The 13,603-nt window shown below is 49.3% G+C and overlaps 1 protein-coding gene across 1 annotated transcript in view; it reads right to left on the reverse strand.

Annotated features, from left to right (window-relative positions):
* The window catches only part of ADCY8 (adenylate cyclase 8), a 220,823-nt gene that overhangs the window by 15,811 nt on the left and 191,409 nt on the right, over positions 1-13,603 (reverse strand). Inside the window, exons 14-15 of the mRNA XM_065895688.1 lie at positions 12,733-12,891; positions 2,611-2,757 (exon numbers count right to left, since the gene is read on the reverse strand). Of these exons, the coding sequence (XP_065751760.1) occupies positions 2,611-2,757; positions 12,733-12,891 (306 nt within the window). The remainder of the gene's footprint in view (positions 1-2,610; positions 2,758-12,732; positions 12,892-13,603) is intronic.

Below are 13,603 nucleotides of genomic sequence, written 5' to 3' on the forward strand. Positions count from 1 at the left end.
AGAGCCTGTGCTCCGCAACGGGAGAGGCCACAGCAGTGAGAGGCCCGCGTACCGCAAAAATAAAAATAAAAATAAAAATAAAAAAAATTTGGAAGTATGTTTTGGATCGGACTAGTCCACCATCACCTTACTATTTGCTAGATGGTTTCTGTCTCCTATGAGTTAATTAGTTGACTAGTCACTTTAGTGAGCATCTGTTATAAGCACCTCTTATGTTCTAGGCACAGTAGGAGGGCCTGGGGACTTAACAGAATACATAAGAGTATAATTTTTTTTTTGTTCTTTGCGGTACGCGGGCCTCTCACTGTTGTGGCCTCTCCCGTTGCGGAGCACAGGCTCCGGACGCACAGGCTCAGTGGCCATGGCTCACGGGCCCAGCCACTCCGCGGCACGTGGGATCTTCGCGGACCAGGACACGAACCCGTGTCCCCTGCATCAGCAGGCGGACTCTCAACCACTGCGCCACCAGGGAAGCCCAAGAGTATAATTTTTATCTTCACGAGTTAATGGCTTAGCACAGAGAATGGGATAAAGGTACCATTACCACAGAATCACCCTCCATTCTCCACATTGAAAGGCCCTCTATACACGTGTACTTACCACTGACTCCTTGTGTAAAGGGAACTCATAGTCACTCTGTCTCTCACTGGACTGTGTATCCATGAAAGGCAAGAAGTGACTGTGTCTTATTTATCTTGACTCCCATCCTCATTCCTAGGACAACTAAAACGGCCATTGTTGAGTTTATGACTCCAAAACCAGCACCATGAAATGCCAGTTAAGTGAAGATCAGCGCACATGGTGATTAAAAATCCAAACAGTATGGCCGACCTCGGTTCAAAACTTGGCTTTGCCACTTAGTGGTGTGTGACAGTGGGCCCTCTTGGTGTCTCTGAATCTCAGCTTTGCTTATTTATAAAATGAAGGCTAATAATTCCTACCCTGTGGCTTTGGTGTGAGGGATAAACAACAACTAAATGTTATATATGGAAAAAGTCAACATGTGGTAGACACCTGTGGAGATTAGTAAGAGGCGTCTCTGCCCCAGAACTAAGAGGCAGATTTGTAAACTGAAGGGTTTCATGCTCTATGATGGAAGAGTTTTCAGAGTGTAAGTTTTTCATTGAAAAAAGGGTGACAACGTTTACCTGGGTAGAGGGGGGATTAGAAGAGGCTTCACAAGTAGAGATGATGTTTGAATTGACTGTTAAATGAGTACTAGGTTTTCGGCTGGCTGTGGAACTAAGGGAGAGAGGACGGGGTACGGTGAAGGTGGCATCATTTCTAGGCGGAAAGAGCAGTATGTGAAACGGCCAGGTGGGCTTGTGATGGCTTCTAAGTAGGGAGATGGTGCTGGATGGTGGACCAGGTGGCATATGGCGGGAGGTGAGGCTGGAGAGGATGCAGGAGCAGTAAGTACAAAGCCTCGGAGGCCTTCTGAGAAACTGGCAAAGGGAGACACCAATGGGTTTCGGGTTTCAAAGGAATGTGACAAAATACTCCAGCTTTTGGTGGTTGGTGACGGTCGGATGCAGGAGGGTGAATGGTAAGACGACTGTGGTCATGCAGGTGAGAAACGATATGGCCTAAAGCAAGATAAGGGCAGCTTTGACTGTGAGGTGGTGAGGGGACTCCACAGGACTGTCTAGATGGAAGGTGGGGATTAAGGGAGAGAACTTTGTCTAGGGTGATGGAGTAGATGCCGTTGGTACCCAACTCAGCTCTCCTTTATGGGGTCATCCTCCAGGGTGCCATCAGGGCTGTCTGCTGACAATGTATTGCTGTACCCATTCTTCGGGAAGAGCCCTGGAAGCCCCCTGGCTGGTGATGCCTGGGAGATCACACATACCCACCAGGGCAGCCCATGGCCAATGGCTGACCAATACAGGTGTACAAAAGGCTTGACTCAGTGGCAACCACTCTGTGGTACCACTTATACTCCTGCGCTCCCTGGGGAATCAGGCTGAGGATGCTAGACATTAGCTGAACCCTCCTTTTTGCTTGGCTTCTTCCCTGGCATTTTCTCAATCACTCACTAACCTCCCATCTCAGGTTTAGGCATGTGGATGGACACAGGTGTCCTACTTCAAGCTGGGGTGTGAAGAGGGGAAGAGACCCACTCCTGCTAAGTCTATTGATGTAAATAAAGTTCAGCATGAGTATCCCCCTTGTTCCTGGAAACTGGAAGAAGAAAGTACCATCTGGGGTATGTTTATATTTTGATGAGGTCTCTGACCAAATGCTAATTGATGGTTTTATCGTAATTTGAGCCGATGGAGAAATGTCCCCATCAGTGCCCAGTCTCTGTGATGCCAGTGCCTGCACAGCACTGGCCTCCGATCAAGTCCTGGTTTTGCCATTGGCTAGTTATGTGACATTGGCTTAAGTTTCTAACCTCTTTGAAGCTCACATTCCTGATCCTCCAGGAGCGAAGACAGACAGGGTTTATCTTGTGTGATAATTGTGTTAACCAAATTAGATGATACCTGTTTGTGTTTACAATGCGGTCTGGAATTCTTCAAGTGCAGAAATCGGTTACAATGAACACCACAATGCTATGACAACACGGATGCTTATTTGTGATTGTAAATTTCTCGGGCTTCTGTTTACCTCATCGAAGTCCGCAATGATCTCATTCAGCAGGCGTAGGCATTCCACTCCTTGGTTGTTCATTTCAGTCTGAGAGTAGAAGTCTGCAAACCCTGGGATGGAGGCAAACATCACCCCAACAGCATCATAGGATTGAGAATACAGCTCCTGGACAGAGAGACACACAGAGGGAGCCAGAAACAGTCATCAGAGGTGAGGGTCTGCAGTGACGCTCCCCGTGTGTACCTGCCCCTGCAGGCATGCACAGGTACCCACAGAGAGGACAGAGAATGGGGGCTCTGACATCATCTCATCGACACCTTAGCCTCGTCACCACGTGGGCTGCGACCATTGAAAATTCATGGTCTCCGGCCTCAGCTGGGCCCAGAGTTCCGCCTGCCCATCCTTTTGTCCTCGGTCAGCTTCCTTTTCTGTTCTCCCCAGTGGCTATAGTCCCAACACACACCACTCTCCTTAACTTCACTGTCCGCTTGATTCCCCTCAGTAGATGATCTTGTCTCTGAGGCTCTCACGTTCCAAACTCATACAATCAGGTAGTTCACTGTATTTTCATCTCCCCTGTTTCAGCTCCAGACAAAGCATTTTCCCTTCTCCTGACGAAGATCAATGCTTCTTCCTCATCTCTCGATCCCCCTCTAACTTCTTCAGCAACGTCCTCCTACAGTGGATCCTTTTCTTTCTTCTTTCTTTCTCCTCTCCTCCTCCACTTCCCCTAAGTGTCTCCTATAAGAAAAAGTACAAGGTGCCCCGGAGCCTGCAGACACTTGTGACTACCAGCCTATCTCTCTTCATTCTCACCCGTACTTCTCAAACGAGTTTTCTCCACTGCCTGTTCCTACCTCTCTCCATGTCCGTTCACATCTCAGGCTGAAACGAAATGAAATGGAGCAGGTCAGACTGCCAGACAAAATGGGAAAACCTCTACACGAACCCCTGTCCAAGTCTTCCTGGACGCTCTTGCGTGTGGTGATCACAGCCAAGTTCATAAATCTCCTGACTGTCTAGTTATACCGCATCTGTTTTCCTTGTGCCTGGCCCCTTCAAGGATTTATTTTTTGCTTATCTACTGTCTTAAATGTTGGTGATTGCTACGGTTCTGTCCTTGACTCACTGCGTGGTTCAAAGTTGGCATACTTCCCTGGGCTATCTCGTTCACTCTCAGCCTTTCACGTGTGAGTCTCTAAAACCCTATTTCCAAGTCGGTTCTCCTTGGGCTTCAAGCTCCTGTGTCTCAGGCTGCGCTGCCCTTGCACTCCTCAAATCATAAATGCTGCACCTGAACGCATTTCCTCTCCACCTAGAACTGTTCCTGATACTTCATTCTCTGACTCAGTTGGTGGCACCAGCATTGACAAGTCATCAAAGTTAGAAACCCTCAGAGTCAACCTTGACTCTTTCTTCCCCATCATATTCAGATTCAACAAATTACCAAGGCTGCCTGGGTTTCTTTGTGTCTCCTAAATAATTTTTTCTAACCCTCCCATCATTTCTTTCTATCAGGCCCTTCCTGTTTTCCTCCTTGACTATTAATATGAGAGCCTAGTCCTGGGTTCAGGACTGAACTTATCTCATCCAAAGGCATGCTCCGTATGGCAGCCAGAGTGATATTTCAATGATACAATATTGACCATGGCTCTCCTATTCTTAAAGCCCTCCAACTGCCCTTGGGACAAAGCCCTCGGGACACATGAGCACGACATATATTCACATATTCCTGCACTCCCCTCCTCCTGTCTCTTCAGCTTCATTGCCTGCAATTCCCTGTGTTGGACCTTGTGTCCCAGAAACACCGAAGCATTTGTACTTTTTGTGCCCACTGTAGCGGATGCTGTACGTGCCCGATCTGCTTTCTCTCTTCCAAGGTCCGGCAGTCAGCCAGCCCTTGCGTTTCTTTGCATGGAGTTTTTCTGTGGCCACTGGAGGGCACTCTGCCCACGTGAGCTGCAGGCTGAAAGCTCCGGGAAATCAATGCCCCCCTCAGGAGCTGCTCTTAACAAATGACTGATGGGAACAGGTGTAGAGTCCTCAGCAACTTCACGCCTCGGGCCAGATAACTCTGAGGGATGCTTTCTACACCATTGTCCGAATTCTCCACCGGGATTCAGCTCCAGTCGCCCACAGAGGTAACTAGTCTGATAATGCCTCATTAACGGGTACTTTCCTTTCCGGACCTTCCTTCTTACTCTCCTGTCTACCTGGGTGGGTTTCCTGGGACCACTTCCAAGCAAATTACTTGCACTCGAATCTTCGTCTGAAGGTATGCTTCTGGAAGAAGCGAAACGAAGACGCACACGCTTCAATGCTTTCATTTTTTACCATCTGTCCCTGGATGGGATATGTCCTTCCTTCCTTGCAATAGCATCCCCAACCAGGCTAACTCTTGTTTTCTGCCTTCACTAGCCACCTAGGTACCCTGTCTTCCTACAGACCTTCCCAGACTCACTGATGGGGGCAGGAGGCTGACTCGGGCTGTGGCAGCACCTGGGTAACTCTACACAGAGCCCTCACCACCTGCATCATTGCCTTTAAAATGTCCATCTCTTCCTTTATGTGTGGAGTCTGCGAGGGCAAAGACTCCATGCCGTTTATATCTTAGTTCTTTCAAATCATCCAATTAGTATGCCTTGGATGCCTGCAATGTAATGCATGCCCTATACAGGGTCTGGTACGAGGTAAACATTCAACATTTTGTTGAGTTAATGACTCCTTAGCCTGTGTAGGAAACGTTAAAGCTTACGAAGCACTTTCATATGAATTCAATGCTTTAGCCCTTGCAATTACCCTGTGAAGTAGGTACGATGATTATACCCACTCTACAGATAAGGAAAATGAACAGGGAGGAGTTAAGACATTGGGATCATGCTGTTGGTAGCGGAAGAGAGGGAGCTAAAGACGTCCAGGGTCTTCCTCACTCTGCATACCTGGGTGAAAGATGGTGTCCCTGATTCATGATCAGTTGACTTGAGCTTAACTGTAGATGGATCTGAACGGATGCTTTCATTAGTCCTTGTTCAAAAGAGCAGAGGCGGGGGCTTCCCTGGTGGCGCAGTGGTTGAAAGTCCGCCTGCCGATGCAGGGGACGCGGGTTCGTGCCCCGGTCCGGGAAGATCCCACATGCCGCAGAGCGGCTGGGCCCGTGAGCCATGGCCGCTGAGCCTGTGCGTCCGGAGCCTGTGCTCCGCAACGGGAGAGGCCACAGCAGTGAGAGGCCCACGTACCGCAACAAACAAACAAACAAACAAAAAAACCACAAAGGAGCAGAGGTGGCTGGTGACCAGCTGGATTGGGTTGGGTTGCGGGACAGTGTGGATTGTGGCCTAGGAGCAGAGCAATGGTACAAGGCTTTCTGAGGCTGGGCCATTCACCTTGGCCTTGAACAATGGAGTGATACTGCAGGAGGAGTCTGACTGTCTGCTGTATGGGTCCAAGGACCTGCATAAGCAAACCTACAGAACCGCATCCTCCAAATGGCTGTGATATGGTGGGAAAAAAAACCTCTGTTTACTCCGTTTCCTACTGTATTAGTTTGCTCAAGCTGCCTAACAAGGTGCCACAGACTGGTGGCTTAAATATCACGAGTTTACTTTCTCACAGTTCTGGGGTCTTGGAAGTCTAAGATCAAGGTGTTGGCAGGGTTGGTTCCTCCGGAGGATGCGCCCCATGGCTTACACGTGGCCTTCCTCTCCCCGTACCTTCATATGGTGTCTCTTCAATGTGTGTCTGTGTCCTAATTTCCTCTTCTTATAAGGGCACCAGGCACATTAGACGACCTCATTCTCCTTCCCCCTCCCTCGGATCTTCTACCCAGTGTCCCCCATTGATGACCCCCAGCTGGGTGTCAGAGGGCTTGCAAGGTCGTTGACGTGGCCCATGCAGGTCGGTCTCGCCCCCTCCAAGCCAGCAGGGAGAAGGGGGTGGGGGGACTTGGAGGGGCACATGGGAGAGCTCCAGCCACCTGCCCACACCTTTAAAGATGTCCCCATCAATGGACTTGCTCCAATCAACCACTTGGAGTGTGCCATCTGTTTCTTTCTATTTTTGGTTCAAAGAAGATAAAAACACTGTAAACTGGGGAGGGATTGATGAGTATAGAAGACTATTATTGTTTTATCGTCATCTGCCTCTGGCTGGACGTGCAGGTTTGGGCTTCGCAGAGGATTCTGAGTGTATGAACGCTTCCCCCTCCGCCCCCCACTCGGAAGCCAAGGTGAAGACTTTGGTCTCCTCTTTGCACAGGGAAGCAGAGTCCAGTCCTTCATCGGCCCAAGCCTGGCTGATTCCAAGCCCTGTGTGTCTTATACTAAGTTAAGCCACCTCTCTGCAGGGGAGGAACCATCTCTGAGACTGTTGCCCTTATTGCATCCTCAGGTCTCCACTCAAACGTCATGTCCTCAGAGAGACCTTCCATGACCCCCCAGTGTAAATGCCCTCTCTTCACACATGCTGTTCCCTTATTTAGCTTCTTCTACCCTTGCAGAACTTAGCACTACAGGCTCTATGTTACATATTTATGCGTCTGTTTTCCCAGGAGAACATGTGCCTCATAACAGAAAGGACCTTGCCTTCTTTGTTCACCGTTTGAACCCCAGGATCTAGAATTAACTCCTGGCACATGGTTGGCCCTCAAGAAATCCTAGCTGGACGAATGACTGAATGAGTGGGTGAGAGGTGGGGCTGGGAGTGGGAAAAAGTAGAAGAAGTAATGACGGCTCATAATTGTCAGAAATAATAATAGCAACAACCAGGATGCTCGTAAAATGTGCCAAACCCCACTTGAGCCCTTTACACACAATAACACATGTAAAGGTTGTAACATACACTTGGGAAGTACTGTTACTTTGGAGATGAGGAAAATGAGGTCCGGAGAGGTTCACCACTTGTTCATGGTCTCAAAATAATGAGAGGAAGAGCCAGGACGGAATGCAAGGCACCAGACTTTCAAGTGCACCGAATGACTTTTCTCTACTGAGCCCCCCTCACAGCCGGCTGCATTGGACACTTCCCGTGCTCTTACCCCGCTGAATTCTCACACCAACTCAGCAAGGTTGGTGTTATTTCCTCATCAGCTGGATGACAAAATGGACTCAGAGAGGTTGGGTAAGCCGCCCCAAGTCACACAGCTAGTTAGTGGCAGAGATGGAATTTGTGCTGTGTGGACTGTCCAGCACCTGAGACAGCTGCCCTTGTCAGTGTCCTTTCAGCAGGTCTAATAAGCCAGGATGAGTGAGCAGGTTTCCCGGGACTCAGCGAGAGCGTGCCTGACACGGATGACCCAGCCCAGCTGGCCTCATCAGCAAGAAAGTCCCTGCCTGGGGTGGTGAGTGCTACTCTAAGCCGAAAGTCCAGTGGTACCGCAGAAGCTGCCAGAACCTCTATGTGGGTGACACAGAGGTTGGCCCTGGAACAGACTCAGACAGGATGCTCCAGAGGGCGAGGCTCTGTCCACTGCCCTGTGCTTGGATGCTTTGAGCCGCCTCTTGTCACTGCTCCCCCTTCTCTGCCACTCACGCCCTAACAGCAAGGTGGAGGGAAAAAAAACCAAAATTCGGCTTTGAAGTTACACATACCTGGACTTGGATCCCAGCTCACTACGCACTAGCTTTGTGACCTTGGGCAAGTTCCTTTACTTCTCTGAGCCTCAGCTTCTTCATCAATGAAATAGGGCTAATCATTCTTATCCCCTTATTGCCTGCATCCATGAGCACTGCTGTTGCCCCACGAAAGCTGGAACCCAAACTCACAAATGTCCCCTAATCAGATATTCAGAGATTTGTATCACGGTTCAGGTTTGTAGCAAGAGGAGAAGATAAAAATGCCTCTTATGGAAACAGAGCACGAAATTGGGAGTTCTTGCAGGCTACAGCTGTCTTGCCTCTGTCTGTCACCCCTTCACATCTTACACTACTCTTTCTACTCTGTCTCCTACACACACACACACACACACACACACACACACACATACAAACACTGAAGTTTTCCACACATACATTCCTATTTACACACATCTCAATGCTTCTGAACACCTACACGGTACAAGTCCTGCCACACAGACACCTCCCATAACCATCATACACACACGCACACACTCCCTCATCGGGACAGACTCCCAGGGGCAGCATGGGTAGCAGCACAGTAACGGGGTAACGTGGCACAGATGGAAGAAATCTGAGGGACTGGATCAGAGCCATAGCTTAAACAGAGGAACATCACGGACCTCTCTGAAACCCAGTTTCTTCATCGCTAACGTGGGGATGACAGAACGCTCCTCTTATGGTTGTGAATAGAATGAAAGATCATTTTCATCCATTGCCTGTCTTAGTACCCGGCACACAGTAGGTGTTCAGAAAATGGTATTACATCATAATGTGTACATTCTCCAGGCAATGTGAAATTTTTCTCTGTTTAAGCCTAGCCGAGTATGAACTGTTTAAATATTTACAAAAACCACAAATAAGCTTGACAAGACTTTCTACTGAAAATGTCTTATACGTGGGATTAAGGCTGAACCTGACACTTATTTTGCTCCATGGGGGTTTGGCCCGAATAACAGCTGATGACCTGGGGTCTTGGCATCTCTGGTTGGTTTCCTTCCTTTCAGGATGAAGCCAGCGCATTCTTGCTCTTCCCCACTGGTTCCAAATATCTCTTTGTTTTGGTGTCTTGATTGAAAGGAGCTTTCCTCTCGTACCTTTTTGGGGCTTCCCTCTGAGGGCTCCAGTGTTTCATCTGCCCCGTCTGCTGGTCATGGCTGATGTACAACGACACTCTCTCTGCTTTCCTGAGTTTGTTAAGAAGCTCTTGTAACAAATCCCCTGAGCTTAGGGGGCCTTAAGGAAACCAGGCCTGAACCCAGCTCCAGAGAACTCCATCTGTTGAGGGTGTTTGGTGCCTTAATCTGCATCCAAGAGACTCTCAAGGGCCTGAGTTCATCAAGAGCTGATCCTTCAAGCAGCACATGACTCACGCCCTTGGCTTCTCTCCCACTGGTCTCCCTGCAGATGCTTGGATGGGAGATGAATGCTGTAGGTCTCCGCCAGTTCTACCCTAAGGCAAAGGTCACAAACCCAAATGTCTTCAGGGGACCAGCAGGTAACATAAGTGTCAGGATAAGGATGGATAAATTGGAGAGCCCATTCCATGCCTAAAGGCAACAAATCTACCAATTAAAACAAATATGCAAGCCAACCAATCAACCAGCTGCTGGCTTGCTGATCAGATTGTCTCAGAGGCAGCCAGTTTGTGACCTTTGTCCTGTGGGTTTTGCATCCCCTGTTTAGCTTAGTTTGAAAATCCATATTGGAAGGGTTGTCCTAGTGCAGTCTCCCAGACAACCGACTTTGCCTTTTTAGCGTCCTCGTCAAGGGCTCTCCTCTCACCACTTGAAAGTTTCAGCAAGGAAACTCACCATTCCAGTTCTTCCACAAACCTTTAACATTCAGGACCACAGGGGAGGTAAACTGTGCCGCGAGGACCAGTGGTGACCAAGGCTGATGTGGCCCCCGCCCTTGCGGGTCTCCATCGTCACAAGGTTCCTCATAACGCAGAGCACAGAGATATCCCCTGTGGACTGTCCGTTTGCCCTCTGGAGTCTCATTGCGTAAGGCCAGTCCCTCTCATGGGATAACTGTTCAGGCATTTAAAGGCATCTTTCACTTCCCTCTTGAGTTACCTTTTTCTAGGTGGTTAAAGTGTGAGCCAAATGGTTTGATTCTATTATTATTTTTTTTTTTTTGCGGTACGCGGGCCTCTCATTGTTGTGGCTTCTCCCGTTGCGGAGCACAGGCTCCGGACGCGCAGGCTCAGCGGCCATGGCTCACGGGCCCAGCCGCTCCGCGGCATGTGGGATCTTCCCGGACCGGGGCACGAACCCGTGTCCCCTGCATCGGCAGGCGGACTCTCAACCACTGCACCACCAGGGAAGCCCATGGTTTGATTTTTTTTTTTTTTCATTTCTCACCTCCCACATCCACTCCGTTATGGAGCCCTATTGACTCCAACTTGCAAAGGTACCTGGAATTCATCCATTTCTCTCCATTTTACTGCCAAATCCTAGGCCTCCTCAGCAGGCCCTTTCCTGGGCTCTTTTAGGGTCTGCTAACTGGCTTCCAGTCTTGTGACCCTTTTATCCATACTCTATCAGCAACCAGTCAGATTAGGGAACACTTAAATTTTCCAAAGGTTCCCGTAGCACTTAAAAGGGTGCCCCCAACCCTGCTATAGTCCATAAGACCTGACTGCCAGGCCCCCCTGGCCCAGGCTTTCCTCATATCACTCACTACCCTTCATCCTTGGAATGGGTCGAATAGTGTACCCCTCAAATTCATGTCCACCCAGAACCTCAGAATGTGCCCTTATTGGAAACAGGGTCTTTGCAAGTGTAATCATAGAGCCCTAAATCTAATGATTAATGCCCTCATACGACGAGAGGACACATGTCCTTATAAGGAGGGAGAAGGCCATGTGACCAACACAGAGATTAGAGTGATGGGGCCACAAGCCAAGGAGCACCTGGGGGCCACCAGAAGCTGGAAGAGGAGGAAGGATTCTTCCCTAGAGACTTCAGAGGGAGCTTGCTGTTGGCACCTTGATTTCAGACTTCTGTCCTCCAGAACTGTGAGAGAATGCATTTCTGCTGTTTTTCGCCTTGCAGTTTGTGGTATTTGCTGTAACAGCCTTGGGAAACTGGTACAGTTTCTTACCCTGGCCTTCCTGTTCACCCCAAGCCCATCCTCGCCCTGCGCCTCTGCCTGTGCTGTCCTCTCTTTCCTGGACGGTCCTGCCTCTTCCCCACTCTCTCGGTATGACTTGGTCCTTCCTATCATTCAGCCACAGATCAGCCGTGGCCTTCTCTGAGCGGCTCCCCCGACCACACCTGCCCTGGCCAGTTGCTACCAGCAGGTGGTCTTTGTTCACCCGTCAGAGCACCCGTCATAATGTGAAGTGCCCTCACAACGTGTTTCTGAACTAGGTTATCTGTCTGCCCCTGCTTGAATATAAGCTACATGATGGCAAGTCCTTGTGTATTTAATTCACCACGAGAGTCCCAGAGCCTTTTAGGGGGCTGGCATGGTGCCTATACCACAGTCTGTGCCTCACAAATATTTTTTGAATGTTTGTTGTGACTCAGATTCCTGGAAGGTTTAGTTTGCTTTGCTCAGAGAAAGCTGCCCTTTTGTGGTCAAAGGCTAAGCCATACTTCACTTACTTTAGTGTCCTCAATCTTCATCCATGTTGTAGCATGTGTCAGAATTTACTTCTTCCTTTTTTAAAAATTAATTAATTATTTATTTGTTTGGCTGTGTCGGGTCTTCGTTGCTGCACGCGGGCTTCCTCTAGTTGTGGCGAGCGGGGGCTACTCTTCGTTGCGGTGCGTGGGCTTCTCATCACAGTGGCTTCTCTTGTCATGAAGCATGGGCTCTAGGCGCACGGGCTTCAGTAGTTGTGGCTCGTGGGCTCAGTAGTTGTGGCTCACAGGGTCTAGAGCGCAGACTCAGTAGCTGTGGCGCACGGGCTTAGTTGCTCCGCAGCATGTGGGATCTTCCTGGACCAGGGCTCGAACCCGTGTCCCCCTGCATTGGCAGGCGGATTCTTAACCACTGCGCCACCAGGGAAGTCTCTACTTCTTTTTAAAGACTGAATAACATTCCACTCTATGTATAGACCACATTTTGCTTATCCATTCGTCTCTTGGGCGCTTTCAACTTTTGGCTGTTTTAAATAATGTTGCTATGACTATGAATGTGCAAATATCTCCGTGCGACCTTACTTTCAATCCTTTTGGTTATATAACCCCGAACCGGAATTGTTTTATACACACACACACACACACACACACACACACACATGCATAAAACTTTAAAATGCCAGTTCAGCCTTGCCCTGGAGATCTTACTACATCCATCTTACACATGAGGTACCGGATGCTGGGGAGGCCATGTGTGTATCTCACCATGCTGGACAGTTTGGGTGGCCTGGCGCCACGTGCTTGGCCTGGACTCCACGCTCATGGGCTCCCAGGAGGACAGGGAAATCCTCCCCGAGCTTGGGATGAGTGACCAGTGTGTCCAGTTGCAGCCCTCCCGTGGCAACCCTTCCTCCGGGGCCAGGCCAGCCTGGGCTCACCTCATTGTCGCGGTCCTTCTCCAGGAAGTGGCGGGCCACGTGACTGGGCAGGATGTTCCGGAGCATGTTCTCGTTGTGTTCCCTCAGCTCCTTCATCTCGTTGATCTCCTCTTTGGCCTGAACTCGCCAGAGGAAGTCCAGGCGTGCCGTGTACTCCAGCTGCGGTTCAGGGGACAGAAGGGGAAGGAAAGCTTTCAGGCACACACACGTGGGAGGTGGACAAGGCTTCTCCAGAACCCCTGACAGACGAAATAGAGCCCGAGCTGAACATTCCGGGAGGCCTTTTGCCTGACATGAAGAGTTCAGAATGTGAAAGATTTCACACGGCCATGTAGCTCCCCTTCCTAGGATTATGGCACCTATGATTTAGTAATTGTCTGTGCCCTCCGCTGTACTGTAAGCGCTATGAGGTCAGGGGTCCTCTCACCAGCTCAGCATCACGTCCCTACCGTGTAGCAGTGTGCCTGGCACAGGGAAGGTGTTCAGTCACTATTTGTTGACTCAACAAATAAGTTACAATAATAAAGACAGCTAACACTTAGATGGTGCTTATTGGATGGTACCAGGCACTATTTTAAGGAACACACATGTATTAACTCCTTTCATCCATACAACAAACCTCATAGGAAGGTATTACTATAGATCCTTATTTTACAGATGAGAAAACTGAAGCAAACTGGTGAAGTCACTTGACCAAAGTCACACTTGTTAGTGGGGAAGCCGGGATTTGAGTTTAACCCCAGAGTCCAATTCTAGAGTCTGAGCTCAGTCGAGGCAACAAGGAAGAAATGTATGAGCTAATAATGGAAGGATAGTGGATTTAGTTGTGAGACCAATATGGCCTAGAGTCCTGGTCCCACATTCAAGCACT

The sequence above is a fragment of the Phocoena phocoena genome, chromosome 17, assembly GCF_963924675.1.
Source record: "Phocoena phocoena chromosome 17, mPhoPho1.1, whole genome shotgun sequence".
Lineage (NCBI taxonomy): Eukaryota > Metazoa > Chordata > Mammalia > Artiodactyla > Phocoenidae > Phocoena > Phocoena phocoena.